The sequence below is a fragment of the Oncorhynchus tshawytscha genome, linkage group LG10 (genome assembly GCF_018296145.1).
Source record: "Oncorhynchus tshawytscha isolate Ot180627B linkage group LG10, Otsh_v2.0, whole genome shotgun sequence".
NCBI lineage: Eukaryota > Metazoa > Chordata > Actinopteri > Salmoniformes > Salmonidae > Oncorhynchus > Oncorhynchus tshawytscha.
In genome coordinates, this window is record NC_056438.1 from 48,516,140 (window position 1) to 48,543,972 (window position 27,833).

The 27,833-nt window shown below is 42.6% G+C and overlaps 1 protein-coding gene across 1 annotated transcript in view; it reads left to right on the forward strand.

The window, feature by feature from the left end:
• dpydb (dihydropyrimidine dehydrogenase b) overlaps nt 1–27,833 on the forward strand; it is a 128,836-nt gene that overhangs the window by 21,513 nt on the left and 79,490 nt on the right. The window contains 3 exon segments of the mRNA XM_042328655.1: nt 17,260–17,347; nt 17,569–17,730; nt 27,286–27,482. Coding sequence (XP_042184589.1) covers nt 17,260–17,347; nt 17,569–17,730; nt 27,286–27,482 — 447 coding nt within the window.

Below are 27,833 nucleotides of genomic sequence, written 5' to 3' on the forward strand. Positions count from 1 at the left end.
TTGAGTGGCCTAGCCTGAGCCCAGACTTGAACCCGATCTAACATATCTGGAGAGACGTGAAAATAGCTCTGCAGCGATGCTCCCTATCCAACATGACAGAGCTTGAGAGGATCTGCAGAGAAGAATGGAGAAACTCGCCAAATACAGGTGTGCTAAGCTTGTAGCGCCATACCCAAGAAGACTCAAGGCTGTAATCGCTGCCAAAGGTGCTTCAACAAAGTATTGCGTAAATGGTCTGCATACTTACAGTACCAGTCAAAGGTTTGGACACACCTACTCATTCAAGGCTTTTTCTTTATTTTTTACTATTTTCTACATTGTAAAATAATAGTGAAGACGTCAAAACTATGAAATAACACATATGGAATCACGTAGGAAAAAATTGTTAAACAAGTCTAAATATATTTCAGATTCTTCAAAGTAGCCACCCTTTGCCTTGATGACAGCTTTGCACACTCTTGACATTCTCTCAACCAGCTTCACCTGGAATTATTTTCCAACAGTCTTGAAGGAGTTCCCACATATGCTGAGCACTTGTTGGCTGTTTTTTCTTCACTCTGCAGTCCAACTCATCCCGAACTATCGTAATTGAGTTAAGGTTGGTTGATTGTGGAGGTCAGGTCATCTGATGCAGCACTCCATCACTCTCCTTCTTGGTTAAATAGTAATTCCACAGCCTGGAGGTGTGTTGGGTTGTTGTCCTGTTGAAAAACAAATGCTAGTCCCACTAAGCGCACACCATAACTCCTCCTCCATGTCTGACGGTGGGAACCACACATGCGGAGATCATCTGTTCACCTACTCCGCGTCTCACAAAGCCATGGCGGTTGGAACCAAAAATCTAAAATTTGGACTCATCAGACCAAAGGACAGATTCCCACTGGTCTTATGTCCATTGATTGTGTTTCTTGGCCCAAGCAAGTCTCTTCTTATTATTTGTGTCTTTTAGTAGTGGTTTCTTTGCAGCAATTCAGCCATGAAGGCCTGATTCACTCAATCTCCTTTGAACAGTTGATGTTGAGATGTGTCAGTTACTTGAACTCTGTAAAGCATTTATTTGGGCTGCCATTTCTGAGGCTGGTCACATGAATGAAATTATCCTCTGCAGCAGAGGTAACTCTGGGTATTCCTGTCCTGTGACGGTCCTCATGAGAGCCAGTTTCATCATACCGCTTGATTGTTTTTTGTGACTGCACTTGAAGAAACTTTCAAAGTTCTTGAATTGTCCTGTATTGACTGACCTTCATGTCTTAAACCAATGATGAACTATTGTTTTTCTTTGCTTTTTTGAGCTGTTCTTGCCATAATATGGAATTGGTATTTTACCGAATAGGGCTATCTTCTGTATACCAACCCTACCTTCTCACAACACAACTGAGTGGCTCAAGCACATTCAGAAGGATAGAAATTCCACAAATTAACTTTTTAACTTCTTATGGCTGAGGGCAGTATTGAGTAGCTTGGATGAATAAGGTGCCCAGAGTAAACTTCCTGCTCCTCAGTCCCATAATATTAGTAGTATTGAATAGAAAACACTCTGAAGTTTCTAAAACTGTTTGAATGATGTCTGTGAGTATAACAGAACTCATATGGCAGGCAAAAACCGGAGAAAAAAATCCAACCAGGGAGTAGGAAATCTGAGGTTGGTCGATATTCAACTCAGCCCCTATTGAAGATAGCTCCCGTTCCTTTGCTTTTCTGAAGACAAAGGAATTCTCCGGTTGGAATATTATTGAAGTTTTATGTAAAAAAAAACATCCTAACGATTGATTCTATACTTCGTTTGACAAGTGTCTACGGACTGTAACGGAACTTTTTGACATTTCGTCTGCAACTAGTTGTCTGGTCTCAGGTGCGTCGTGAGTTTTGATTTGTTTACCAAACGCGCTAACAAAAGTAGCTATTTGAACATAAATGATGGACATCATCGAACAATACAAACATTTATTGTGGAACTGGGATTCCTGGGAGTGCATTCTGTTGAAAATCATCAAAGGTAAGTGAATATTTATAATGTTATTTCTGACTTCTGCTGACTCCAACATGGCAGATAAATGTATTTGTTGTCTGAGCGCCATACTCAGATTATTGCATGGTTTGCTTTTTCCGTAAAGCTTTTTTGAAATCTGACACAGCGGTTGCATTAAGGAGAAGTATATCTTTAAATCCATGCATAACACTTGTATTTTCGTCAACATTTATAATGAGTATTTCTGTAAATTGTGGCTCTCTGAAAAATCACCGGATGTTTTTGGAACTACTGAACATAACGCACCAATGTATACTGAGATTTTTTTAATGTGAATATTAACTTTATCGAACAAAATATACATGTATTGTGTAAAATGAAGTCCTATGAGTGTCATCTGATGAAGATCATCAAAGGTTAGTGATTAATTCTCTCTCTTTTTCTGATTTTTGTGATTTCACTCTTTGGCTGGAAAAATGGCTGTGTGTGTTTTTGTGACTTGGCACTGACCTAACATAATCGTTTGTGGTGCTTTCCCTGTAAAGCCTATTTGAAATCGGACACTGGTGGGATTAACAACAAGATTACCTTTAAAATTGTATAAGATACTTGTATGTTTGAGGAATTTTAATTATGAGATTTCTGTTGTTTTGAATTTGGCGTCCTGCTCTTTCATTGGCTGTTGTCATATCGATCCGGTTAACGGGATTTCAACCCTAAGAAGTTTAACAAGGCATACCTGTTAATTGAAATGCATTCCAGGTGACTACCTCATGAAGCTGGTTGAGAGAATGCCAAGGGTGTGCAAAGCTGTCATCAAGTTAAATGGAGGCTACATTGAAGAATCTCAAATATATTTGTTTGTTTAACACATTTTTGGTTGCTACATGATTCCATGTGATATTTCATAGTGTTGATGTCTTCACTATTATTCTACGATGTAGAAAATAGTAAAAATAAAAAACCTTTAATTGTTGCTGTATACACAAAAGTATGTGGATACCCCTTTAAATTACTGGATTCGGCTATTTCAGCCACACCCGTTGCTGACAGGTGTATAAAATCGAGCACACAGCCAAGCAATCTCAATAGACAAACATTGGCAGTAGAATGGGCTTACTTAAGAGCTCAGTGACTTTCAACGTGTCATTGTCATAGGACAAGTCAGTTTGTCAAATTTCTGTCCTGCTAGAGCTGCCCCGGTCAACTGTAAGTGCTGTTGTTTTGAAGTGGAAACGTCTAGGAGCAACAATGGCTCAGCCAATGAAGTGGTAAGCCACACAAGCACACAGAACGGAACCACCTAGTGCTGAAGCTCGTAGCGCTTAAAAATCCTCTATCCTTGGTTGCAACACTTACTAACAAGTTCCAAACTGCCCCTGGAAGCAACATCAGCACAATAACTGTAAGTGGGGAGTTCATGAAATGGGTTTCCATGGCTGAGCAGGTGCACACATGCCCAAGATCACCATCAGCAAGCCAAGCGTAGGCTGGAGTGGTGTAAAGCTCACCACCATTGGACTCCGGAGCATTGGAAACACATTTTCTGGAATGATGAATCACGCTTCACCATCTAACATTCCCACAGGACAAATCTGGGTTTGGCGGATTCCAGGAACTACCTGCCCCAGTGCATAGTGCCAACTGTAATGTTTGGTGGAGAAGGAAAAATGGTCTGAGGCTGTTTTTCATGGTTCGGGCTAGGCCCCTTAGTTCAAGAAAGGAAATCTGAACTATACAGCATACAATGACATTCTAGATGATTCTGTGCTTAAAAGTTTGTGGCAACAGTTTGGGAAAGGCCCTTTCCTGTATCAGCAAGACCCCCATGCACAAAGTGAAGTGCATATAGAAAAGCTTTGTCAAAATCTATGTGGAAGAACTTGACTGCACAGATCCCTGACCTCAACCCCATCGAACACCTTTGGAAAGAATTGGAACACCGACTGCGCGCCAGGCCTAATTGCCCAAAATCAGTAAAGGGGGGACCAACTCCATATTAATGCCCATGATTTTGGAATGAGATGTGCGACGATCAGGTGTCAACATACTTTTGGTCATGTAGTGTATACAGTGCCTTTGGAAAGTATTCAGACCCAGTGACTTTTTTTGTTACATTACAGCCTCATTCTAAAATTGATACATTTTTCCTCATCTATCTACAAAAAATAGCCCATAATGATTAAGTAAAATAAACGTTTTAGAATTTTCTGCATATTTATAAAAAATTAAAAACTGAAATAACACATTTACATAAGTATTCAGACCCTTTCTTCAGTACTTTGTTGAAGCACCTTTGGCAGTTGTTACAGCCCTGAGTTTTCTTTGGTATGATGCTACAAGCTTGGTGCACCTGTATTTGGGGAGTTTCTCCCATTCCTCTCTGCAGATCCTCTCAAACTCTGTCAGGCTGGATGGGGATCGTCGCTGCACAGCTATTTTCAGGTCTCTTGAGAGAAATTCAATAAGTTTTAAGTCCGAGTTCTGGCTGGGCAACTCAAGGACATTCAGAGACTTGTCCGGAAGCTACTCCTGCATTGTCTTGGCTGTGTGCTTAGGGTCGTTGTCCCGTTGAAAGCTGTACCTTAACCCCAGTCTGAGATCCTGAGCACTCTCTCTGTACTTCGATCCTGACTAGTCTCCCAGTCCCTGCCACTGAAAAACATCCCCACAGCATGATGCTGCCACCACCATGCTTCACCGTAAGGATGGTGCCAGGTTTCCTCCAGACGTGACGCTTGGAATTCAGGCCAAAGGTCTGAGAACCTTCAATGCTGCAGAATGTTTTTGGCAACCTTCCCCAGGACTTTGTCTCGACAAAATCCAGTCTCAGAGCTCTATGGACAATTCTTTCAACCTCATGGCTTGGTTTTTGCTCCGACATGCATTGTCAACTGTGGGACCTTATATAGACAGTTGTGTGCCTTTCCAAATCATGTCCAATGAATTGAATTTACCACAGGTGGACTCCAATCAAACTGCAGAATCATGTAATGAACACGATGGGAGACAGAGAGCTGATTTCAAGCACAGGGCACAGCAGGTGTTTATTGGTAAAGGACCACAGGAGGAGGCAGGTAGCTGGGTCCAGGGGCAGGCAGAAGGTCATACACAGGGGGTCCAAAAAGCAACAGTACAGGCAGGGAAAAGTAACGTTGTCCGGGAGATCAAGCAATAGGTTGATAACAGGAAATCCGATTCCCTGCCTGTACAGCTAAAGTAGGTGGATGAGGCGGCACATCTTGGAGAACTGGTCCACTACAGCTAAAATAGTAATGAAGCCCGAAGTCTGGTAGATCAGTGAGGAAATCCATGGCAATGTGGGACCATGGTCTGTGTGGTGTAGGTAACGGCTCGAGCTTACCGGTAGATAGTTGGCGAGGGCTCTTCGCCCATGCACAGACGGGACAGGAAAGAACGTAATCTCGGACGTCTGCTGTTAGGGATGACCACCAGAACTTGCGTGTCAGTAGCTCCGTGGATCGGGTGATCCCGGGATTGCCAGAACTCAGCGAGGTATGGCACCACTGCATTAGTTGGGGCCTGATGGACACCGGAACGTAGGTCTTGCCTGCAGGGGTGTCGGGAGGTGCTGGGTTGTGGCATAGGGCCTCTTGGACAGCTGATTGGATTTCCCTCTGTATGGGTCCCACGACACAAGACGGAGGCAGGATGGGATCGGGAGCTGGAATAGAGAAAGGGGAGTTAAATAGACGGGATAAGGAATCAGCCTTCACATTTTTCTTGCCAGGCAGATAGGTGGCGGTGCAGTTGAAGTTCAATTGGGTGAAGAAGAGTGCCCAGCGAGCCTGTCTGGGGTTGAGCCTCTTAGCACTTCTTAAGTGAGAAAGAGGAGGGTTTATTTTATAGTCGGTAAGAACAAGGAATGGGTGATAAGCTCCCTCTAACCAGTGGCGCCACTCATTGATAGCCAGCTTAATGGCGAGGAGCTCTCAGTTCACAACATCATAGTTCCTCTGAGGGTGACAGTTTCTTGAAAAAGAAGCCACATGGGTGTAATTTGGGAGGTGTCCGTACACGCTGAGAGAGAAACGCTCCTACGCCGACCTCCAGATGCATCAACCTCCAGAACAAAAGGAAGGGTAGGATCTGGCTGCCTAAGGATGGGTGTAGAGGTGAAGAGGCATTTCAAGGTCTGAAATGCAGTAAGGGCAGTGTCGGTCCGTTGGAGGGTATGGGTTTTTTGACTGGTGAGAGCTGAGAGAGGAGCGGTTGTGCTGCTGCAGTTTTGGATGAACCGGCGGTAGTAGTTGGAAAATCCTAGGAAACATTGTAATTACTTTACGGTGGTAGGTTTGGGCCAGTTAAGCACAGCCGTGACTTTGCCTTCGTCCATGTTGGCCCCTCCTGGTGTCAACACGAAACCTAGGAAGGTTACCGTAGTGACGTGAAATGCGCTCTTCTCAGCCTTGACATAAAGAGGGTGGTCCTGTAGCCGTTGGAGGACCTGTTGCACATGCTGTACGTGTTCTGCAATGGAGGGAGAGTAGATCGAGATATCGTCAATGTACACGATGAGGAACAGGTTGATCATGTCCTGGAAAACTTCATTCATGAAATACTGGAAGACTGCGGGAGCATTGGTGAGACCGTAGGGCATAACCAGGTATTCGTAGTGACCCCTAGCGGTGATGAACACCGTCTTCCACTCATCCCCACTTCAGATAAGGACCAGGTTGTAAGCACTGCGTAGGTCAAGTTTAGAGTAGATGGTAGCCTGTCCAACTTGTTCTAGTGCGGCCGGAATCAAAGGAAGAGGGAAGCGATTATTGATGGTAAGGCCATTGAGGGGTCGGTAATCTATGCAGGGACGGAGACTACCATCCTTTTTTTTCACAAAAGAGAAACTGGATGCAGCCGGTGACATGGATGGACAGATGAATCCCATGTTGAGGGCCTCTTCTATATAGGTGTCCATAGCCTCATTCTCTGGGATGGACAAGGGGTAGATCCGAGCCTTAGGGGGCGATGCCCCAGGAAGGAGGTCGATCGAGCTGTCCTCCGGGCGATGAGGGGGCTGAATGGACACCTTTTTTTGCTGAAGACACTCTGGAACTGGGCTTATACAGGTGGGATGTGGGTTGGAATGACACACTCCGATCCTTCTATGGAGGTGGCTCGACAGAGTAGATTGACGCAGTTCTTAAAACAGGCGGGAGACCATGACAGCAGTTCCCCTTTCCGCCAGGAGATGGCAGGGTCATGAAGGCCTAGCCATGGGTGATCGAAGATGAGGGGTTCTTTAGGCGAAGACAACACCATTAACTGAATGACCACAGAGTGAAGGAGACCAATCTGAAGGGTGATACTTTCGGTCATGCGAGTCACAAGACCAGTTCCGAGAGGTTGTCAGTCCAGCGCATTAATCCTAATGGGAGGATTAACAGGGATTAGTTTGACTCTTAAGTGGTGTGCCAATTGTTCGTCAATGAAATTACCTGAGGCCCCAGAGTCCACTAGTCCCTCCACAAACTGAGTGGTCCCATTAGCAGAAAGAAGAGCCGGGATACCAAACTGCCTTTTGGTAATATTTAAAAATGTAAAGGTGCTTACCCTGGTGGAAGTGGAGGGACTGTGATCACCCCTTTGTGGGGGGCAAATCGGACAGCTATTGAGTAGGTGGTTACTCTCTCCACAATAGAGGCACAGGTTTTCACGTAACCTCTGATGTCTCTCGGAAGGTGTGAGAGGGGCGCGGCCGATTTGCATGGGTTCAGGGCTATTAGACTATGGTGGACGAGAGAAGGGAGTGGAAGACTCACAGGCCATGGGCGACTGTATAGGTCGGTGGTCCACCAGTAGGTTGCCAATGGATATGGACATCCGGAAGTATTGATTTAGGTCTGTTAAATCTCCTCTGCAGGCCAGTTCGATCTGTAACACCCGATTAAGACCCCTCCAGGAGACTGTAAGGAGCGCTGGTTCACTCCATCCACTGCCAGCAGCCATGGTACGGAACTCAAGGGCATACTCAGTGGTGGAGCGACGGCCCTGTCGCAGCTCACATAACAGGTCCCCGATGTGACGACCTGAAACTGAATGGTCGAACACCTCCTTGAAGAGGGCGTGGAAACGTGATTCGGAGAACAGATCAGAACTTTGAGCAGCCCACAGGGCTGTGACCCAATCCAGAGCTTTGCCTGTGAGTAGGGAGATGACGAAGTCCACCCTGTCTTTGTCAGTGCTGAAGTCATCGGGGTGATGGTCTATGTACAGGTTACATTGCATGAGAAGTCCTTGACATTTCCCTGGGGAGCTGTCGTATTTATTAGGCATGGATATGGGGGAGATGAACAAGAGGAGGCTGTGGCACCTGATATCGGTGAAGCAGGAATGGACTGGTGAAGGAGGTCGCAGTTCATCGATTCGTCCCTCCTGTCGGGCTAGACGTAGCTGCAGCTCCGCTGAGTCCATCTGTCGTTTTTGGTGAGGTATTCTGTAATGAACACGATGGGAGACAGAGAGCCGGTTTCAAGCACAGGGCACAGCAGGTGTTTATTGGTAAAGGACCACAGGAGGAGGCAGGTAGCTGGGTCCAGGGGCAGGCAGAAGGTCATACACAGGGGGTCCAAAAAGGCAACAGTACATGCAGGGAAAAGGCTAGTAACGTCGTCCAGGAGATCAGGCAATAGGTTGATAACAGGAAATCCGGCTAAAGTACAGGTAGGGAATAGGCAAAAGGCATTGTTAGTGAGGCAGGCAAAAACTATCATACATGGGAGGATTAAATTATGGGAAAACCAGCGCTCTGAATAGAAGTGTGTCACAAAGCAAACAATACCTCACAATGATGGGGTGCAAAGAACTTAACTAAATAGTGTGTGATAATGACATACAGGTGTGTGAACAGGTGATCATAATTCAGGTGATTTGGATCTGGAGAGTGAGCTGCGTTCAGGGGATCTACGTGTTTGAGAATGTGAGCTGGAAAGTGGGCTGGAAAGTGAGCTGCATTCAGGGGATCTACGTGTTTGAGAGTGTGAGTTGGAAGCAGACGTTACAGATCAATGGAAACAGGATGCACCTTAGCTCAACTTCGAGTCTCATAGCAAAGGGTCTAATGTTTTCTATTTTTTATAACTGTGCATACATTTCTAACAACCTGTTTTTGCTTTGGCATTATGGGGTATTGTGTAGATTGCTGAGTTTTTAAAGTTTTTTAATCCATTTTATAATAATGCTGTAACGTAACAAAATGTGTAAAAATTCAAGTGGTCTGAATCATTTCTGAAGGCACAGTATATATGTATGCATATATTACTTTTATTGACTAACTCTGCAAAATTAAGTTATTTGAGAATGAAAGTTATGTTACTAGTGCATCATGCTTTGTGACATTACGGTTTCTATACCCTAGTTAGATCATGTATTTTCGCTGCTTCTGTTGCACTAATTTGTTCGTGAGCTGGCTGCTTGTTCTAAAAACTATAATCTAATCTATTCAGTGGCAGTGGTCATTCGGTTTTGGACATGCAAACATGAAATAGATGCATTTATGTTCAAATGTACATATCGCTTTATATATCTTCACAAAAACAATTGGTAGTTTGAAAACTTGGCATCATATTTCTGTCATGCTATTTTGTTGATAAACTCCAACCACCACCCCTCCTCTCCTAGCAGCGGGTATTCAACCAACAGCAGCCGCCACTGCCTGCAACAGGGTTGTACAATTAAAGGTGAGGTGGATTTTACATGGGTTATTTAGTAAAGAACAGTATGGAAACAGTACAGAAACGGGATAAAGGAGTCTATCCTTCCTTACATACTAGGGCTGTCGAACGATTAGAATATACTGTGATGAATCCCGATTAACCGCAAATTCAGAATGTGCTCAAATTGAGACTTTAAAAAAAAATTGTACAAAAAGCATTACAGGAATATTGACGTCTAGATTTTGTCCAAAAGTAAATATTGGCCAAATCTGGTAAATTGATTTTCTTTAACCTCAATTGTTTTGACATCGCATTGTTGCTTTTAGCTGTGTATTTTTATGTTTTCGGTGTATTTTCATATGTGTGTCTTATGTACACTGACGTGTAGTTTATTTTCAGCATTTGCTGTATTTTTGCAGAGGGATTGCCATTTGGCTCAGTTTTTGAACATCTTTTTTTCCTTTATAAAAATCGACGGTGAGCATTTGAAGCTGCTAAGGACCCATCAGAGACTTGTGAGTTGTGACCAGACAAAAAGGCTTTCAACACAGAGACACTGAAAGGCATTGATATCCCTGGTGATTGAAGTAAGGTGCCATCATTAGTCCCTGAGACATTACGTTGTCACTAATTAGGAAGAGCAACACCTCGTCTTCCTCAAAGACTCCATTACTGCTGCGACTGAAGTCCCCCACCTCTCTTCTCCTCGGCATCACACCAGGAAGGTGGATTCATTATGACAAGAAGAGAAGAAAAACTGTCCCTTTCCACTGATTTTCCCCCTTCCCTAGTACCCAGCACGAGTAGCTATAGACAGCAGGACGGACAGAGAGAAAGAGGAGGGTTTATTTTATACTGAAGCCAGTCTTAATTGGTCACGTCGTAAGGCAGTTTGTGTAATTATGATGACAGCGCCTGGTTTTGGAGTGGACGGTCTCGTCCCTCCACGCGTGTTCCCCAGGGCTCTCATTATGACGATTGGCGACGATGTCTTTTATAATGTGTCCCCTGTCCCATCTGAAGGAGTGAAGGGTTTCCCCAGGGTCTTTGGTCCTCTAAGTGTATTGGTGTATTTGTTTATTGTGGAATGATACTTTTGTGGAAAGAGAGTGTGCCCTACTCATTTCAATGGCTTTCAAGGAATGTAAGTGAGAAAATGTGGCGATATACGTCTGTTTTTGTAATGTCTCATTATGTGGCCTAAAAACTGTGAGTATGGTTTGTGATGTTCCTCATACACGTTCCTCATACAGCCTACAGAATATTTAAAGCTGAACAAGGATAGCTGCCTTTTAAAGATGCTTTATTAAGGCACTGCTGTAGGCGAACACACACACACATACACACAGACACACACCTCGCACACCCCCAACACACAGACCCCCCCCAACCACCCACCTCCCCACACACCACAGCTCTCCCTTGTGGGTAGCAGGTGTGGGGTTGGTCCTAAGCATTAGAATCGACGGTGTGTGTCTCCTATGGCAGGGCCAGGCTTAGTGGGCGTTGTGTGCAGCTGGTAGACCTTCTTCCTCTATGGACCTCCAGTCTACTGCATCCTGACAGCTCTGACAGCTATGTTGACATCCCTTAAACATGCCATAATCTCTCTCTCTCTCTTCCATCAAATCCCCAGGGCTAAGCCAAAATAGCATCAGATAGCCAGATAGCATAACGTGCTACATGTTAATGCACATTGAGGGTATAGAGTACCGCACGCACGCACGCACGCACACACACACACACACACACACACACACACACACACACACACACACACACACACACACACACACAGAGAGAGAGAGAGACAGTGCAGGACAACAGTTGGAGATGGCGCCACAATGGCAACCTAACAAGGTGTTGGAGTCTAATGCAGGAGCCTGAGTTGAATGTATAATGGTGGGTCAGGAGCCAGTTGACCTCCCTCTGTGGCTCATTTGCCACACATCTTAAGACCTGAAAACAAAGCCACCATAAATAATAGAACAGGCTGCTGAATCAAAGAGAACAAGGAGAGGACGAGCCTAGAATTGTTTGATTGTTGTGTTCACAGGAAAGAGAAGAATTGTTTAGAGATGCCATGGGAAGCATTGGAAGTTAGGTGTGCAGCATGGAAATAGGTGTCCTTGGGTGTCCCCCCCTCTGTACTGAGTTTTTAAGCAATTGTAATATACAATTCTGGTAGGGCCCCTCAGAATATTAGACCAATATCAGGTGAATATTTTATAGGCTTTTTGTCATCCAGAGCTCTGTGTCATCCAGATCTGGGACTACTCCTATGACTGTGACTGAGGCTGTTGTATCTCTGTCTCTGATTGGTTAGATAAGGCTGGTACCCTTGAGTGGTGATGTTTGAGGAGATTCCCCGGTTGGTCGGTTAATAATGCAAGAGACTGGAGGCAGCGGTGAGAAGACATCCATCAGACGTCCTGAGACAGACAGAAGCTGGGGAGGGGGCTCACCTATAGTGTGTGTGTGTGTGTGTGTGTGTGTGTGTGTGTGTGTGTGTGTGTGTGTGTGTGTGTGTGTGTGTGTGTGTGTGTGTGTGTGTGTGTGTGTGTGTGTGTGTGTGTGTAAGAAGCTGTGGGGGCTTAGCTATAGTTACCACTCTGTAATAAAGGCTGTGGTATTATTGCCTTGGTGTGCTGAGATATAGTACAGCCTTAAGGGTGGACGCTTCTCTGTCGTTTTATGACGCTGTCTTCGTCTTTGTTTTCTCCCGGGTTAGTTTGGGATAGCATTTGTTTATGTTTCTGCTCAAGGTTGTTTGTGATAGTGTTGTGTGTGCTCCAATCCCTATGAGAGTAAGCTATAATAGTTCTAGAAAGTTGAAAAGTTGGCGTTTGTCTGAGTTGAGGGTGATTTAATTTAATATTAATTTGGGGGGTGCTTATATTTGTCCTGTAATGGAAACTCACCCTGAGACACCATCAGGGAGTGGGGTCACAGCCAGAATCGCCATTGTACAGCACCCCTGGAGCAAGTGTCTTGCTCAAGGGCACAGCAACATTGTTTTTTTTTTAAATCACCTTGTCGGCTCCAGTATTCAAACCAGCAATCTTTCAGTTACTGGTCCTACGCTTTAACCTCAAGGCTACCTGCAGCCCCTAAAGAGCAAATGTTGTGTGACAGGAATGGGAGTCGGACACCCGTGTGCGGAGCACAATGGATTAGTAGTCCATCACCTTAACCACTCAGCGAACTCGTCCTTTGAAGTTCAACCTAAGGAGTTTACATTGAGGGAGTTGCGACATCCGTGTAAATCTATCGACTTTGAACCAAGCCGTGATTACGAGGTCATATTAGTGGATTTCAGTCCCCACTTCTACATGTTTATTGAGCACTCACAACAGGTTCACTACAAAGGATGGATTCCAGATAAACCATCGAACTATACCCTTTGTGGGTACACATTTTCTCTCTCGTATTTAATGTGATTAAGAATGCATTTGGAAGTCTGTGTGTTGTGCCTGCCTTTAATCATGACCTGAAAAGACACAGGTGTTCTACTCAGAGTGGCTCAGAGAGAAAGACCCTTTGTTAGTGGTACTCAGGATCCTGGCACGCACTGCCACAGACCATTTACAACTCCTGATCAAATAGGATTGCCTGTGAGTTATTTTCACTTGACATTTTGGAGAGCCGCTGGTCAGGAAAGCTGAAGTGACTGCTGTGGCTGTGTCATCTGCGGTTTTAATGTTTCAATGTTTCCACACAAATAGAAAGAGAGAGGGAGAGAGAGAGAGAGGGGGGGGGTGTGGAAGAAAAAGGGAGAGAGTGAAAAGTAGAGGGAAAGAAAGAAAGGGATAGAGAGGATATTTCATCTGCAAGTATTCCCGTGTTCGAAATGATGCATCTTTATTTGATGAGGTAAAAGTAAAGGGAAACGGCAATTAATTAAACAAACAAAAAAAACACAAAATGCATCCTCACCAAAGCCTGTCAATTTTTAAAGGCTGTTAACTTTGACTAGTTTAGTAGGGGAAACACAAAACAAGCTTCACATAGGCAGCACACATACATGCTCAGTCCCGCCTCCTGCTTTCTTTCTTTCCTCTTTTCCTCTTTCTATCTCTCTGAGGTCTTGTCGTTTGACAGGACTGGCAGCGCTGCATCCATTTTGTTACTTCATGAATATTTAATCAGGCCCAGCCAAATTAACCTATGTATAATTTAGCGACGGCGTGTTGTTGTCTACCAATATGGCGTCTCCACCAACATTATGGAGTCGTTTGTTTTTGGACCCCACTGTCTCCATGGAGACAAAGGGCTTAAGGCTGTTACGGTGACGTATTACTGCCACACCGGCAGTCATGAATCTTGACCGCAGTCAAATTCCACATTGGCCGTTGAGTCACGGTAACTAGGCTTCTCCAAAACTGCGCTCTGATGCCGCGGATGGTCATTAGTAGCCTACCAAACTTACTAACGGCCAATCGCTAATGGCCTGGTACTCAGCTCTCTATTGTCCCTCTAATCACTCTGACATCAAGGCAAATGCAATAGAAAATCTAATCAAACACTTCATGAGAGCCCTGGCATTCAAAGAATGAGCGGAATAGGGTCACATGTTGTGCAGAGAGAGCCAGCTCTTCATAGCTGGTTGAAGCATGAATTGTATAAAATGTATATAGGCTATGCAATTGTGTAAGAAAATTGTGATGGCCTCTATTAAAAAGAGGAGAATCGCATCAGCCTCTTATAAACTAGGCCTACTCTATATATTTCTCAAATTTCCTAATACTCAGCACATTGCTTCTCTTTACAACCGGAGTAGCCAACCTGGCTTGAACGAAAATGAACCGCAGGTAAAGGGTCCTCTATTCACCGTCCAAGTGCATATGGATGTGTTTTTCCCCTGTCCATGTTTTTCCCCTGTCTGTTTTTCCCCTGTCCTGTCTAAATCAAAACTAATTTCACATATATATATATATATATATATATATATATATATATATATATATATATATATATATATATTAGTTAGTATATGTAAAGACAAGATTACATTGAGGATAGTCTGATTGGTGAGAATATTATCACTTGTGAATGATGCCCAGCGTGTGCAGACTAAGGCAAGAAAGAGTGCATGCATTTTTGTGTGATTTCTTTCAAATCGCATGCACCATGCACCATGCAACATGCACTATGCAACATGCACCATGCATCATGTAGTGGCTAGATAACTGTAAGTGTTGCATATATGCCTAGGACACCCTTGAACGAGGTTGGAGAGCCCGTAGCCTACGGCGCCTATACATGTGTTCTTATAAGGCCAGTCATTGCACAATCGTGTGTAAAAACAGAGTTTTGACTGGCCACTATTTAAAGGAGGATCCCAGCTTTCTCATGCTGCTATAGCCTATCTATTGCTAAACTCTTCAAATCAAGAGCATTAATACACTTTACAACTGGTGTAGCCTACCTGGTATATTAAAAACGTAACCACCGGAAGCGCTTTCTCCATTCACTTCGAGTTATTTTTGTTGTTGTTGTGGTGGGCCACTCTGAGTCAAAAATAATTCCACACATGTTTTAGTAGGTTGTATGTAAAGACCAGATTAAATTGACGATAGTCTGATTGATGAGATTATTAAAAAAGTGTGTGTCAAATTGTGAATGAGAGACTGATGAAGTGTGTGCAGCCTGTGCAAGAAACAGAGCAGAGCACATGCCTTTCATGCAACTTTTTTCAAATCGTTATTAGAGTTGCATCCAGTAGCGGTGTGTGGGTAAAATCACTGAGCCAAGCCAGTAAAAAAAAACTATGTTGTGATAATTGCGTTGCTTGCTCTATAATCCATTCGTTCATATGCCACGTGACATACTATAAGGCCGTGACAACAAAAAGATGACAGTCACACAGTGGAGGAATAAATTCAATGGCACATATATTTATTTCATGACAAAACCGGAGAGCAACACCTGTCCAGTGAAGTCCACAAAGCAAATATTGCATGTAACAAACCGTTATATCAATTACAGTATGGTCAAGCAAGTTAATGTTTTTTGACAGCTTACTAAACAACTATTGATTTAGAACCAGAGAGATATCACAAGTCAGCACAAAGACTACAGTAGCACTGCCTCCGCTATTTCAGTACCATTTCAATTTAAACATTTAAACATCATCAAATCAACAAGGCTATTACATTGAGTGTACAAAATATTAAGGACACCTTCCTAATACCGAGTTGGCCTCAGAACAGCCTCGATTCATTGAGTTGGCTGGATGTCCTTTGGGTGGTGGACCATTCTTGATACACACAGGAAACTGTTGAGTGTGAAAAACCCAGCAGTGTTGCAGTTCTTGACACAAACTGATTCACCTGGCACATAATACCCCGTACCCTGTTCAAAGACACTTAAACATTTTGTATTGCCCATTCACCCTCTGAATGGCACACATGCACAATCCATGTCACAAATGTCTCAAGGCTTAAAAATCCTTCTTTAATCTGTCTCCTCCCCTTCAACTCCACTGAATGTAAAAATAGATTCACCTGATTCACCTATGTCATGGAAAGAGCATGTGTTCTTAATGTTTTTCACACTCAGTGTACAGGCTTAGTTTAATACACTGAAAGCAAATGTCAAGATGCCGAAAACAATTCAGTCCAATCAATGTTTCTAAATATCATGTGGCTGTCCATGGTACTGTGTTGTGTGTGTGTGTGTGTGTGTGTGTGTGTGTGTGTGTGTGTGTGTGTGTGTGTGTGTGTGTGTGTGTGTGTGTGTGTGTGTGTGTGTGTGTGTGTGTGTGTGTGTGTGTGTGTGTGTGTGTGTGTGTGTGTGTGCGTGCGTGCGTGCGTGCGGGCGCAAGTAAAACAACACATGTTGACTTACCCTCCTTTCAGACTAGTTGAATGCCAATGTCATCCTCCTCTCTTTCATGTTGGCAAAGCGGTCTATGGCTCTGTCATATAGTGCACTTGTAGTTTTTGTTGTCATAGGCTACCTAGCTAAAATGCTTGCTTGCCTAACTTCCTCTCATGGACTCTAGGCTACATATTGAACTTCAATCATCTCAGCCAGTGGCACAACATATTAATTTATGGTTAGTTCAGATTCGTTGTCATAAGCATTGGCCCGTACAGAGAAATAAATCCAAATCCTCATCTCCAGCCATGGCGTAGGAAAGGGACGAACTGGCAACTACGGGGGGGGCCTTGAGCTCCGCTCAATGCTGATTGGCTAAGATTGTTTTATCAAGGGAGGCCTAATGCTTGCTGGCATCAATCAATCAAATGCTGCGGTGGCAACATGTTATACTCTTTTGGTCCAGACAGCATCAGATACATGGGCTACCACTGAACACACACACAGCATCTCTTTCGTCCAATCAGGACTGTCGGATGATTGGTTACTCTTCACAACCTCACATAGGCTACTAATACAATGGTATCAATACAATCGTAATACAATGGTATCATCTGTGCCTTTGATGCAAAAAGTGGAGCCTGTTCTTATTATTGGGGCATATCATAACAGAGAAATTCTTTGGAGTCACATATTATACATGAGGTATCTGAAGTGCTTTGGAACAATCATTTACTGTCATTTTTAGGTGAATGGTATATTGTGAATGTAATCATGTTTTCATCCCCACAGGTGTCTGAAATGTGCTGATGCACCATGCCAGAAGAGCTGCCCCACCAATCTGGAGATCAAGTCCTTCATCACCAGCATCTCAAACAAGGCAAGAAAGCTGTTTCTCTTGACGGGCATACAGCATAGGAATGCATAGACATTGTATATCGTCAAATTCCTTTATATGATTTACCTTAACACAAAGATGAATGCGTTTTTAACTGTATGTATAGTTACTCTAGAGTTGACCAATTCAACCGGTACCTTTCTTTCACCTCCACTGTGTTGCTGCAATATCAACATGCCTGTGTGTGTATTTGTTTCTGTCAGAACTACTATGGAGCGGCCAAGGCCATCCTGTCGGACAACCCCCTGGGGCTGACATGTGGGATGGTGTGCCCCACCTCGGAGCTCTGTGTGGGGGGCTGCAACCTCTTCGCCTCCGAGGAAGGACCTATCAACATTGGGGGCCTGCAGCAGTTTGCTGTGGAGGTAACGTAGCCTGCCCTAATATATTTAGGGAAAATGAGTTTTGACCTCAGTATTGAACCTTTAGAAAAAGCCATTTGCAGATTTTTGTTCTAGGCAAAAATCCTTGTAGACTGAAATCCAGACCTGTTTTTTGCGAACATTCCACTCTGTGTCATATGCCAAATGTTTGTTGGCACAAACAGACTAGTACCCAGGCTAAGAACTTTCAGCTACAATATTACATTACAATTTGTGAAGTGCTGCTTGTATCAAATGTCCAGATATAGCCACCACAGATCTCTATGTACAGTTCCTCCAAGCCCTCCACTCCACTGCTCTCCATTGAGCCCACAGCAGTTGTCGGAACAAAAACACTCAGTCATCTCTCCCCATCTGTTTCCTTTCTCTCTTCGCTGTTCCTGCTTCATTCTATTCCCTGTCCGCCTCTCTCCTCTTCCCTCTTCGCCTTCCTTTCTCCCCTGTCCTCCCCCCTCCGCTCCCCTCCTCTCTCCTCTCCTCTCCCCTCTCCTCTCCTCCCCTCCCAAGTCCCTCTCCTTCCTTCTCAGGGTTGTAAAGCGTGTGTCTCCAACAGAGTGACAGCTCCTCTCTCCCCAAATGCGAAAGGTCACGGTTGTTTATCAGACTGATGATTAGATAACCCCTTCTGAGATCCCTATCCTGCCTCTACACACACAAACGCTTACGCACACACACACGCGAGAAGACACACAGGAACACATGCATTCACACACACACAGACACACACAAACACACACTCACGAAGACACACTCTCTCTTACTGTCTCCCTCTCTCGCTCTTCCTCTCTCTATATACAATGCATTCGGAAAGTATTCATACCCCTTGACTTTTTCAAATTTTGTTACATTACAGCCTTATTCTAATATGTATTAAATTGTTTTTTTCCCTCACCAATCTACACGCAATAACCCATAATGACAAAGCAAAACAGTTTTAGACATTTTTGTTTTAAATGTTTTCAAATGGAAATATCACATTTCCATAAGTATTCAAACCCTTTACTCAGTACTTTGTTGAAGCACCTTTGGCAGCGATTACAGCCTCAAGCCTCCTTGGGTATGACGCTACAATATTGGAACACCTGTATTTGCAGAGTTTCTCCCATTCTTCTCTCCTGCAGATCCTCTCAAGCTCTGTCAGGTTGGATGGGGAGCGTCGCTGCACAGCTATTTTATGGTCAATCTTGGTTTCATCAGACCAGAAAATCTTGTTTCTCATGGTCTGTCAGTTCTTTAGGTTCCTTTTGGTTCCTTTAAGCGGGCTGTCGTGTGCCGTTTACTGAGGAGTGACTTCCGTCTGGCCATTCTAGCATAAAGGCCTGATTAGTGGAGTCCTGCAGAGATGGTTGTCTTTCTGGAAGGTTCTCCCATCTCCAGAGAGGAACTCTTGAGTTCTTGGTCACCTTCCTGACCAAGGCCCTTTCACCCTGAATGCTCAGTTTGGCCGGGTGGCCAGCTCCAGGAAGAGTCTTGGTGGTTCCAAACTTCTTCCATTTAATAATGATGGAGGCCACTGTGTTTCCTTGGGACCTTCAATGCTGTAGAAATCTTTTGGTTCCCTTCCCAGATCTGTCTCGAAACAATCCTATCTCGGAGCTCTACGGACAATTCCTTCAACCTCATGGCTTGGTTTTTGCTCTGACATGCACAGTCAACTGTGGGACATTATATAGACAGTTGTGTGTCTTTCCAAATCATGTCCAAACAATTTAATTTACCACAAGTGGACTACAGTCAAGTTGTAGAATCATCTCAAGGATGATCAATGGAAACAGGATGCACCTGAGCTCAATTTCGAGTCTCATAGCAAAGGGTCTGAATAGTTATGTAAATAAGATATTTTTGTTTTTATTTTTGATACATTTGCAAGAATGTTTAAATGTACTGTATCTCTCTCTCTCGCTCACTCTCTCACACACACACAAACACACACACACACACACACACGCACACACACACACACACACACACACACGCACACACACACACACACAAACACACACACACGCACACACACTTGCTCCACAGGCTAGCTCTCTAATAAACACAGGAAACAGCATTTCCTCGATTGAGATCTGATGGAGACACAGAGCTTTTAAAAAAAATAATATACGCTAAAAAGTTTTAGAACACCTACTCATAGTTTGTCTTTACTTTCACTATTTTATACATTGTATTATAATAGTGAAGACATCTTAACTATGAAACAACACATATGGAATCATATAGTAACCAAAAAAAAGCGTTAAACAAATCAAAATATATTTTTATTTGAGATTCTTCAAATAGCCTCGCTTTGCCTTGATGACAGCTTTGCACACTCTCTCAACTAGCTTCACCTGGAATGCTTTTCCAACAGTCTTGAAGGAGTTCCCACATATGCATTTTTTGGCTGCTTTTCCTTCACTCTGCTGTCCGACTCATCCCAAACCATCTAAATTTTGTTCAGGTCGGGGATTGTTGAGGCCAGGTCATCTGATGCAGCACTCCATCACTTTCCTTCTTGATAAAATAGCCCTTACACAGCATGAAAGGAGGTGTGTTTTGGGTCATTGTCCTGTTTAAAAAACAAATGATAGTCCCTCTAATCCCAAACCAGATGGGATGGCGTATCGCTACAGAATGCTGTGGTAGCCATGCTGGTTAAATGTGCCTTGAATTCAAAATAAATCACAGACAGTGTCACCAGTAAAGCACCTCCACACCATCACACCTCCTCCTCCATGCTATACGGTGGGAAATACACATGCGACGATCATCTGTTCACCCACACTGTGTCTAACAAAGACACAGCTGTTGGAACCAAAAATCTCCATGTTGAACTCCAGACCAAAGAACAGATTTCAACCAGTCTAATGTCCATTGCTCGTGTTTCTTGGCCCAATTAAGTCTCTTCTTCTTTCTGGTCTCCTCTGAACAGTTGATGTTGAGATGTGTCTGTTACTTGAACATTTATATGGGCTGCAATTTCTGAGGCTGGTAAGTCTAATAATAGTATCCTCTGCAGCAGAGGTAACTCTGGGTCTTCTATTCCTGTTGCAGTTCTCATGAGAGCCAGTTACATCATAGCACTTGATGGTTTTTGTGACTGCACTTGAAGAAACTTTCAAAGTTCTTGAAATTATCCGTATTGAGTTGCTGTTATGTCTTAACGTAATGATGGACTGTCATTTCTCTTTGCTTATTTGAGCTGTTCTTGCTATAATATGGCCTTGTTTTTTTAAACCAAATATGGCTATATTATGTATACCCCCCTACCTTGTCACAACACAACTGATTGGCTCAAATGCATTGAGAAGGAAAGAAATTCCACAAATGAACTTTTAAGAAGGCACACCTGTTAATTGAAATGCATTCCAGGTGACTACCTCGTGAAGCTGGTTGAGAGAACACCAAGGTTGTGCAAAGTTGTCATAATAGCAAAGGGTGGCTATTTAAAGAATCTCAAATATAAAATATATTTTGATTTGTTTTACAGTTTTTTGGTTACTACATGATTCCATATTTGAGATTCTTCAAATAGCCACCCTATGTGTTATTTCATAGTTTTGATGTCTTCACTATTATTCTACAATGTAGAAAAAAATTAAAAATAAAGAAAAACCCTTGAATGAGTAGGTGTTCATGTTCATAACTCCTCCCTAGTGCCTGCGTTATTGTTTGGCACATGGCCTGAAATTGTACCAATTCGTTTTTCTCGGTCGCCCATGCTATTTTATTTTAAACCCTTCAATAATAAATTATTCAATTTTTACATTGTGTTAATAATGATGGTGGATTGACTGATTTCCACGGTTTTAGTACACGTTTTTCAAGATGAGTGATGAGAATTGAATCGTCCAGCCCATTGGGTATCTCACTACACCCCCATAATGCCATGTCTTGAAATATGCAAACAGACAAATTAAAAAGATGTTTATATTGTAATACGTCTGACAACTTTCCAGCTCCACCCATAACTTTTGGGCTTTATAGTATTCCCAAAAAGCATGGATTATTGAGTCATTCCTAGTTTTACACATGACTCTGCGGTTGTGCTGTAGAATTTGTGATCATAAATTCTATACATTAGTTTATACTGGATTAAGCATGCATTTTAATCAACTGTAATTTTGTTAGTTATGCTACGACATTCCCTCCATCTTGTGCCAACATCGGTTCCTTTTAATTTAGTCTTGGTTCCGTAAATTAAAATAAAATAAAGAGATTGTCAATTTGATATGCTCTTTGATATGCTTGATATGCTCTCCGCAAGGTTTTGTATATCTTACCTATCTTACCTTTTCTGACTCAAATAAGGTTGCTCTGATGTCCAAAAGATTTCAAAAAGAATTTTCATGACATGTATTTTAAAATGTCTACATGGGTCAGTCCAAAACTGCTTTTCAATTCTGTCATGGAAATAAATGTTTTTCCTGTTTGCAAGTCATTTACAGTTTCTATGCTATTAGTTTTCCACGCGGACCAATTTATCCGTGAATTCTGAAAAGCAATCCAAGGATTGTTCCATAGGGTTGTGTTTTTAGAGAGTAATATTGGTTCTTGTAGAATAATGTTTCATTTTCTTCCATATTGTGTTCTTAAATATGAAGTTGTTCATGTTCTTAGCTTTATCTGTTGAAAATAGACACGTACAAATATTCTGGGGATATGCACATCTTCAATATGTACCAATTGTTCCTCTTTGGTGTATTCGACTATATGTCACAAGTTAAAGACTTGGGTAAGGAGTTGATACAATTCTAGAAGGCTAAAACCACCCTCAGACTTAGGAAGATGTAAAACTTTCCTTTTTATTCTATGAATTTTATTTTCCCATATGAAGTCTGTTATGACCAAGTATATGTCTTCGGTGGGGTAATTGGTATTACTGACGATGAATACAAAAACATTGAATAGGTTTATTCTACCTGTATGATTTATGTGAAGATTGTTCCATTTAATTGGAATACAGTTATATCTTCATACAGTGTATTTGTTGTCACTTATTAAGCATCCTAGGTATTTCATATTTTTTTGTGGTCCACTTATAGGATTGCTGTAGATCATGAGCTATTCTTCTTCTTTTTCCTATTGCCATTACAGTTGAAGTCGGAAGTTTACATACACCTTAGCCAAATACATTTCAACTCAGTTTTTCACAATTCCTGACATTTAATCCTAATAAAAATTCCCTGTTTTAGGTCAGTTAGGATCACCACGTTCTTTTAAGAATGTGAAATGTTAGAATAATAGTAAAGAGAATGATTTATTTCAGCTTTTATTTCTTTCATCACATTCCCAGTGGGTCAGAAGTTTACATACACTCAATGAGTATTTGGTAGCATTGCCTTTAAATGGTTTAACATGGGTCAAATGTTTTGGGTAGCCTTCCACAAGCTTCCCACAATAAGTTGGGTGAATTTTGGCTCATTCCTCCTTGCTCCTTGCTTGCACATGCTTTTTCAGTTCTGCCCACAAATTTTCTATGGGATTGAGGTCAGGGCTTTGTGATGGCCGCTCCAATACCTTGACTTTGTTGTCCTTAAGCCATTTTGCCACAACTTTGGAAGTATGCTTGGGGTCATTGTCCATTTGGAAGACCCATTTGCAACCAAGCTTTAACTTCCTGACTGATGTCTTGAGATGTTGCTTCAATATATTCATGTAATTTTCCTGCCTCATGATGCCATCTATTTTGTGAAGTGCACTAGTCCCTCCAGCATCAAAGCACCCCCACAACATGATGCTGCCACCCCGATGATTCACTTTTGGGATGGTGTTCTTCGGCTTGCAAGCCTCCCCCTTTTTCCTCCAAACATAACAATGGTCATTATGGCCAAACAGCTCTGTTTTTGTTTCATCGGACCAGAGGACATTTCTCCAAAAAGTACAATCTTTGTCCCCATGTGCAGTCTGGCTTTTTTATGGCGGTTTTGGAGCAGTGGCTTCTTCCTTGCTGAGTGACCGTTCAGGTTATGTCGATATAGGACTCGTTTTACTGTGGATATAGATACTTTTGTGCCTGTTTCCTCCAGCATCTTTAAAAGGTCCTTTGCTGTTGTTATGGGATTGATTTGCACTTTTCGCACCAAAGTACATTAATCTCTAGGAGACAGAACGCATCTCCTTCCTGAGTGGTATGACAGCTGCGTGGTCCCATGGTGTTTATACTTGTGTACTATTGTTTGTACAGATGAACGTGGTACCTTCAGGCGTTTGGAAATTGCTCCCAAGGATGAACCAGACTTGTGGGGGTTTACATTTTTTTCTGAGGTCTGATTTCTTTTAATTTTCCCATGCTGTCAAGCAAAGAGGCACTGAGTTTGGAGGTAGGCCTTGAACTACATCCACAGGTACACCTCCAATTGACTCAAATTATGTCAATTAGCCTATCAGAAGCTTCTAAAGGCATGACATCATTTTCTGCAACTTCTGACCCACTGGAATTGTGATACAGTGAATTATAAGTGAAATAATTACTTGTGTCATGCACAAAGTAGATGTCCTAACCGACTTGCCAAATCTATAGTTTGTTAACAAGAAATTTGTAGAGTGATTGAAAAACGAGTTTTCAGGACCTCAACCTAAGTGTATGTAAACTTCCGACTTCAACTGTAGATTGATATTTTCCGCGTTCATTTTGTATGCTGAGATTTTACAATATTCTAAAAATATGTTTAGCAAAGGGGCTTTGAATTTTCAATATTGGTCAGGTATACCCGGAGATTGTCTCCGTATATTCATGTTTACCAATACTGATACCTGTTACGTGTCCTGTCTAAATCTTTTTTTCAAGCGGTCCAATTGCCAGAAGAAACATTGCTTCCAAGAACACCAAATCACAGTAGTTGTCACAGGACATCCCAGGTCAACAGTGTAGCTGAGTAAGGGACAGTGGGACGCCACAACATGATATCATTGATAAGCATCAATCTGGTATGATTTTGCAAAAAGATAGGCTTCGAGGAACATGACTCCCAAGTGATTACATTGCATTCAGTAGGGGAGAGATTAGCATCACACTATGGAAGCCTGGAGAAAGGCATCACGGACATGACTCCAAAGTGAATACATTGCTTACAATGGGGGAGAGATTAGCATCACACTGTGGAAGCCTAGAGAAAGGTATCATGGATATGTTGCCTAAGTGAATACATTGCATTCAATGGAGGGTGATTAGTCACGTGGCATGATGCTTAAGTCAATACAAAAAGATATGAGTAAAGGTATTGATGCATAGATGTGTGTAAAAGGAGTTAACATAAATCAGGACAATGCATTGAAGGCAAAAACGGTGGTGATAAAGCTGCAATGGGTAAATACTCAGACAGACAGACAGACAGACAGACAGACAGACAGACAGACAGACAGACAGACAGACAGACAGACAGACAGACAGACAGACAGACAGACAGACAGACAGACAGACAGACAGACAGACAGACAGACAGACAGACAGACAGACAGACAGACAGACAGACAGACAGACAGACAGACAGACAGACAGAATCAAACCAACGTTTATTAGTTGCGTAACACGTCTGTCGGTTTTTATAGCTGTTCTCCCTCTCTCTTTCTCTCTCTCCATTCTCTAATCCCCTACTCCCGAGTGGCGCAGTGGTCTAAGACACTGCATCTCATTGCTAGAGTTATCAAACCCTGGTTCAATTCCAGGCTGGATCACAACCGGCTGAGATTGGAGTCCCATAGGGCAGCGCGCAATTGGCCGGGGTAGGCTGTCATTGTAAATCATTATTTGGGTGGGGGGGGCTGGAATTGTTTTAAGAAGGTCATACCAAGGATAATTTAGCTATTGATTTTGAATTTTAAGCCCTTGCAGTATAAAAAATATATATATTATTTGATACAAATGTTTTTTTTTTTTAAATGGAAACATTAGACATGTTTTTTAATATGTATTTGACCCCTTTATTTTTGGCACTCAACAGTCTCCACATACTTCCATCCATTTTTTTTCAACTGGTACCGAGGCAGTATCATCATTCCATAGAGGGGTCATAACCGTTTCTAGGCCAAACCACTCGGACACTGCAGTGGAGACGCCGCTCTCGCTCTGTCACCTTTTACCGCAGATGTGGAAGTGCGACATAGGTGGATGCGGTGGATTGAGATGCATGCGATGCATAAAAATACACTTGATCTTTCGCTTAAACAGACAATGTTGTCCAATGTTGCAACAGTATCAAAGGGGACAGGTCTTAGCAGATACAAATATGAAAAATTGTCAATTATGAGACAAGTTTAGCCAAGGAGAAAATATTGAGCTAGGGTGAATGACAGGATCCTTCCTAGCTAGCCATGATTGGCTGAGATAATGGAGGGGTTGACCATGGAGACGGTGTGCAAAACATTTACATGTGATTTCTTAAAGAGATGGGTGGGTCGATGGCTTAAGAGGGTGTGAACGATGCTGAATGGGCGTAAACAAAGCAGAGCTCTCTATAGCACTCAACAAAGTCTTTCAAGGGCTTTTTTCTCCTACTTGTCTCCTAAGAGATTAACAAGATTATCACATTTTAAAGCAGGATAATGTCCCATGCTTCCTCCAATCACATTGTTCGAAATAGCATTTGCAGCTCAGCTTCTGAACATTTGTCATCTGTAAAAACAAGCATTTTAGATATTTTTTTTTATGTAAGCCCCTTGTTGGGATGGGCCATTTCACATTAGCTTGATTATATTTCAAAGATGTCAACCAGTATTTTGTTTGTATTTTTGCCATAATATCTTACAGTAGACTGCTCCCTTCCATTCAGTGTTTGATCTAATGCATTCTGAGAATAGATTTTTTTTCCTTATTATTTAATAACATGTAAGTGAATTATGATTTATTACAGGCAACATACAAAAGTATCAATGAAAAATATTCAATGCAATGTATTCACTTATGCATCATGTTCCTTGAAGCTAATCTTTTAACAAAATCGTACCAGATGGACGCTTATAGTACCCATGTTCCCTAAAGGTACAGGAGAAAGATGCTTGCAGAATTTAAAAAAATACCATAAATACCCAAACATTCTGAAAATACACGTATGTAATTTTGCCAACTTTGCTCATCCGATATGCAGGCTATTCAGCTCACATTCTGTAGCTGCACATAAATGATGCACCATTATCATAGTACCCACATAATAAAACTGCCATAGTGTGTCAGAGGTTCCCTGGAAAATAGAGTTATGATACTGTAAACTACTGCAGACTGGCTAGCATGGCTCAACACAGAACCACCATCGAGAGCATCAGTCCTCCATCTCAACAAGTAGCAGTGGGGTTAAAGATGGACTGTAATCATTTTGTTCAATTTCAACTTGTCAGTTCCTCTCATATCAAATGTCACATATTAATGTGCAATTCCTCTTTTGGAATGCCCCTCACACTAAAATCCCAGCCCACTCAGGGCTCTGACCTTTGTCCAATGTGACAACCATAAATGTCAAGTCCATATGAACTTCTTCCTGGCCTGTCAAACGGATACTGGAAATGTTTTGTTTTCTTCTTCTTAAGACGTCGTTCCGTCGTTTTTCATTCCAGGTTTTCAGCAAAATGGGAATTCCTCAGGTGCGGAACCCTGACCTGCCGCCTCCGGATGACATGCCGGAGAGCTTTCATGCCAAGATCGCTCTGATTGGTTGTGGCCCGGCGAGCATCAGCTGTGCCTCCTACCTGGCCAGACTGGGATATGACAACATCACCGTGTTCGAGAAACAGAAATATATCGGCGGCTTGAGGTAGCTGCACTTATTATTTACTAATTTCCCGAGACTTAGGAATTGAATTAGATGTGAGTCTATCTGTACTGTGTGTGAGGTCAGGGGGAAATTGCAATACACTCTACTTGGAGCCACAGTCATGATGCTCACATAACACTTCTATAAGGATGACATCCTGTACATAATGCCTGGTCATAACAATTCATGATGGAATACTGTGTACGCGTATGAACTCCTTATGCTGCTTCTACGTTAACTCAACGCATTATACAGGATGTGACCAATGGATGCACAATCCTGTTGGTAATTCTTTTACATTCAACCATTTTGACACCGTGGCACTCCATTTCAGAGATAAGACCTTTGTAC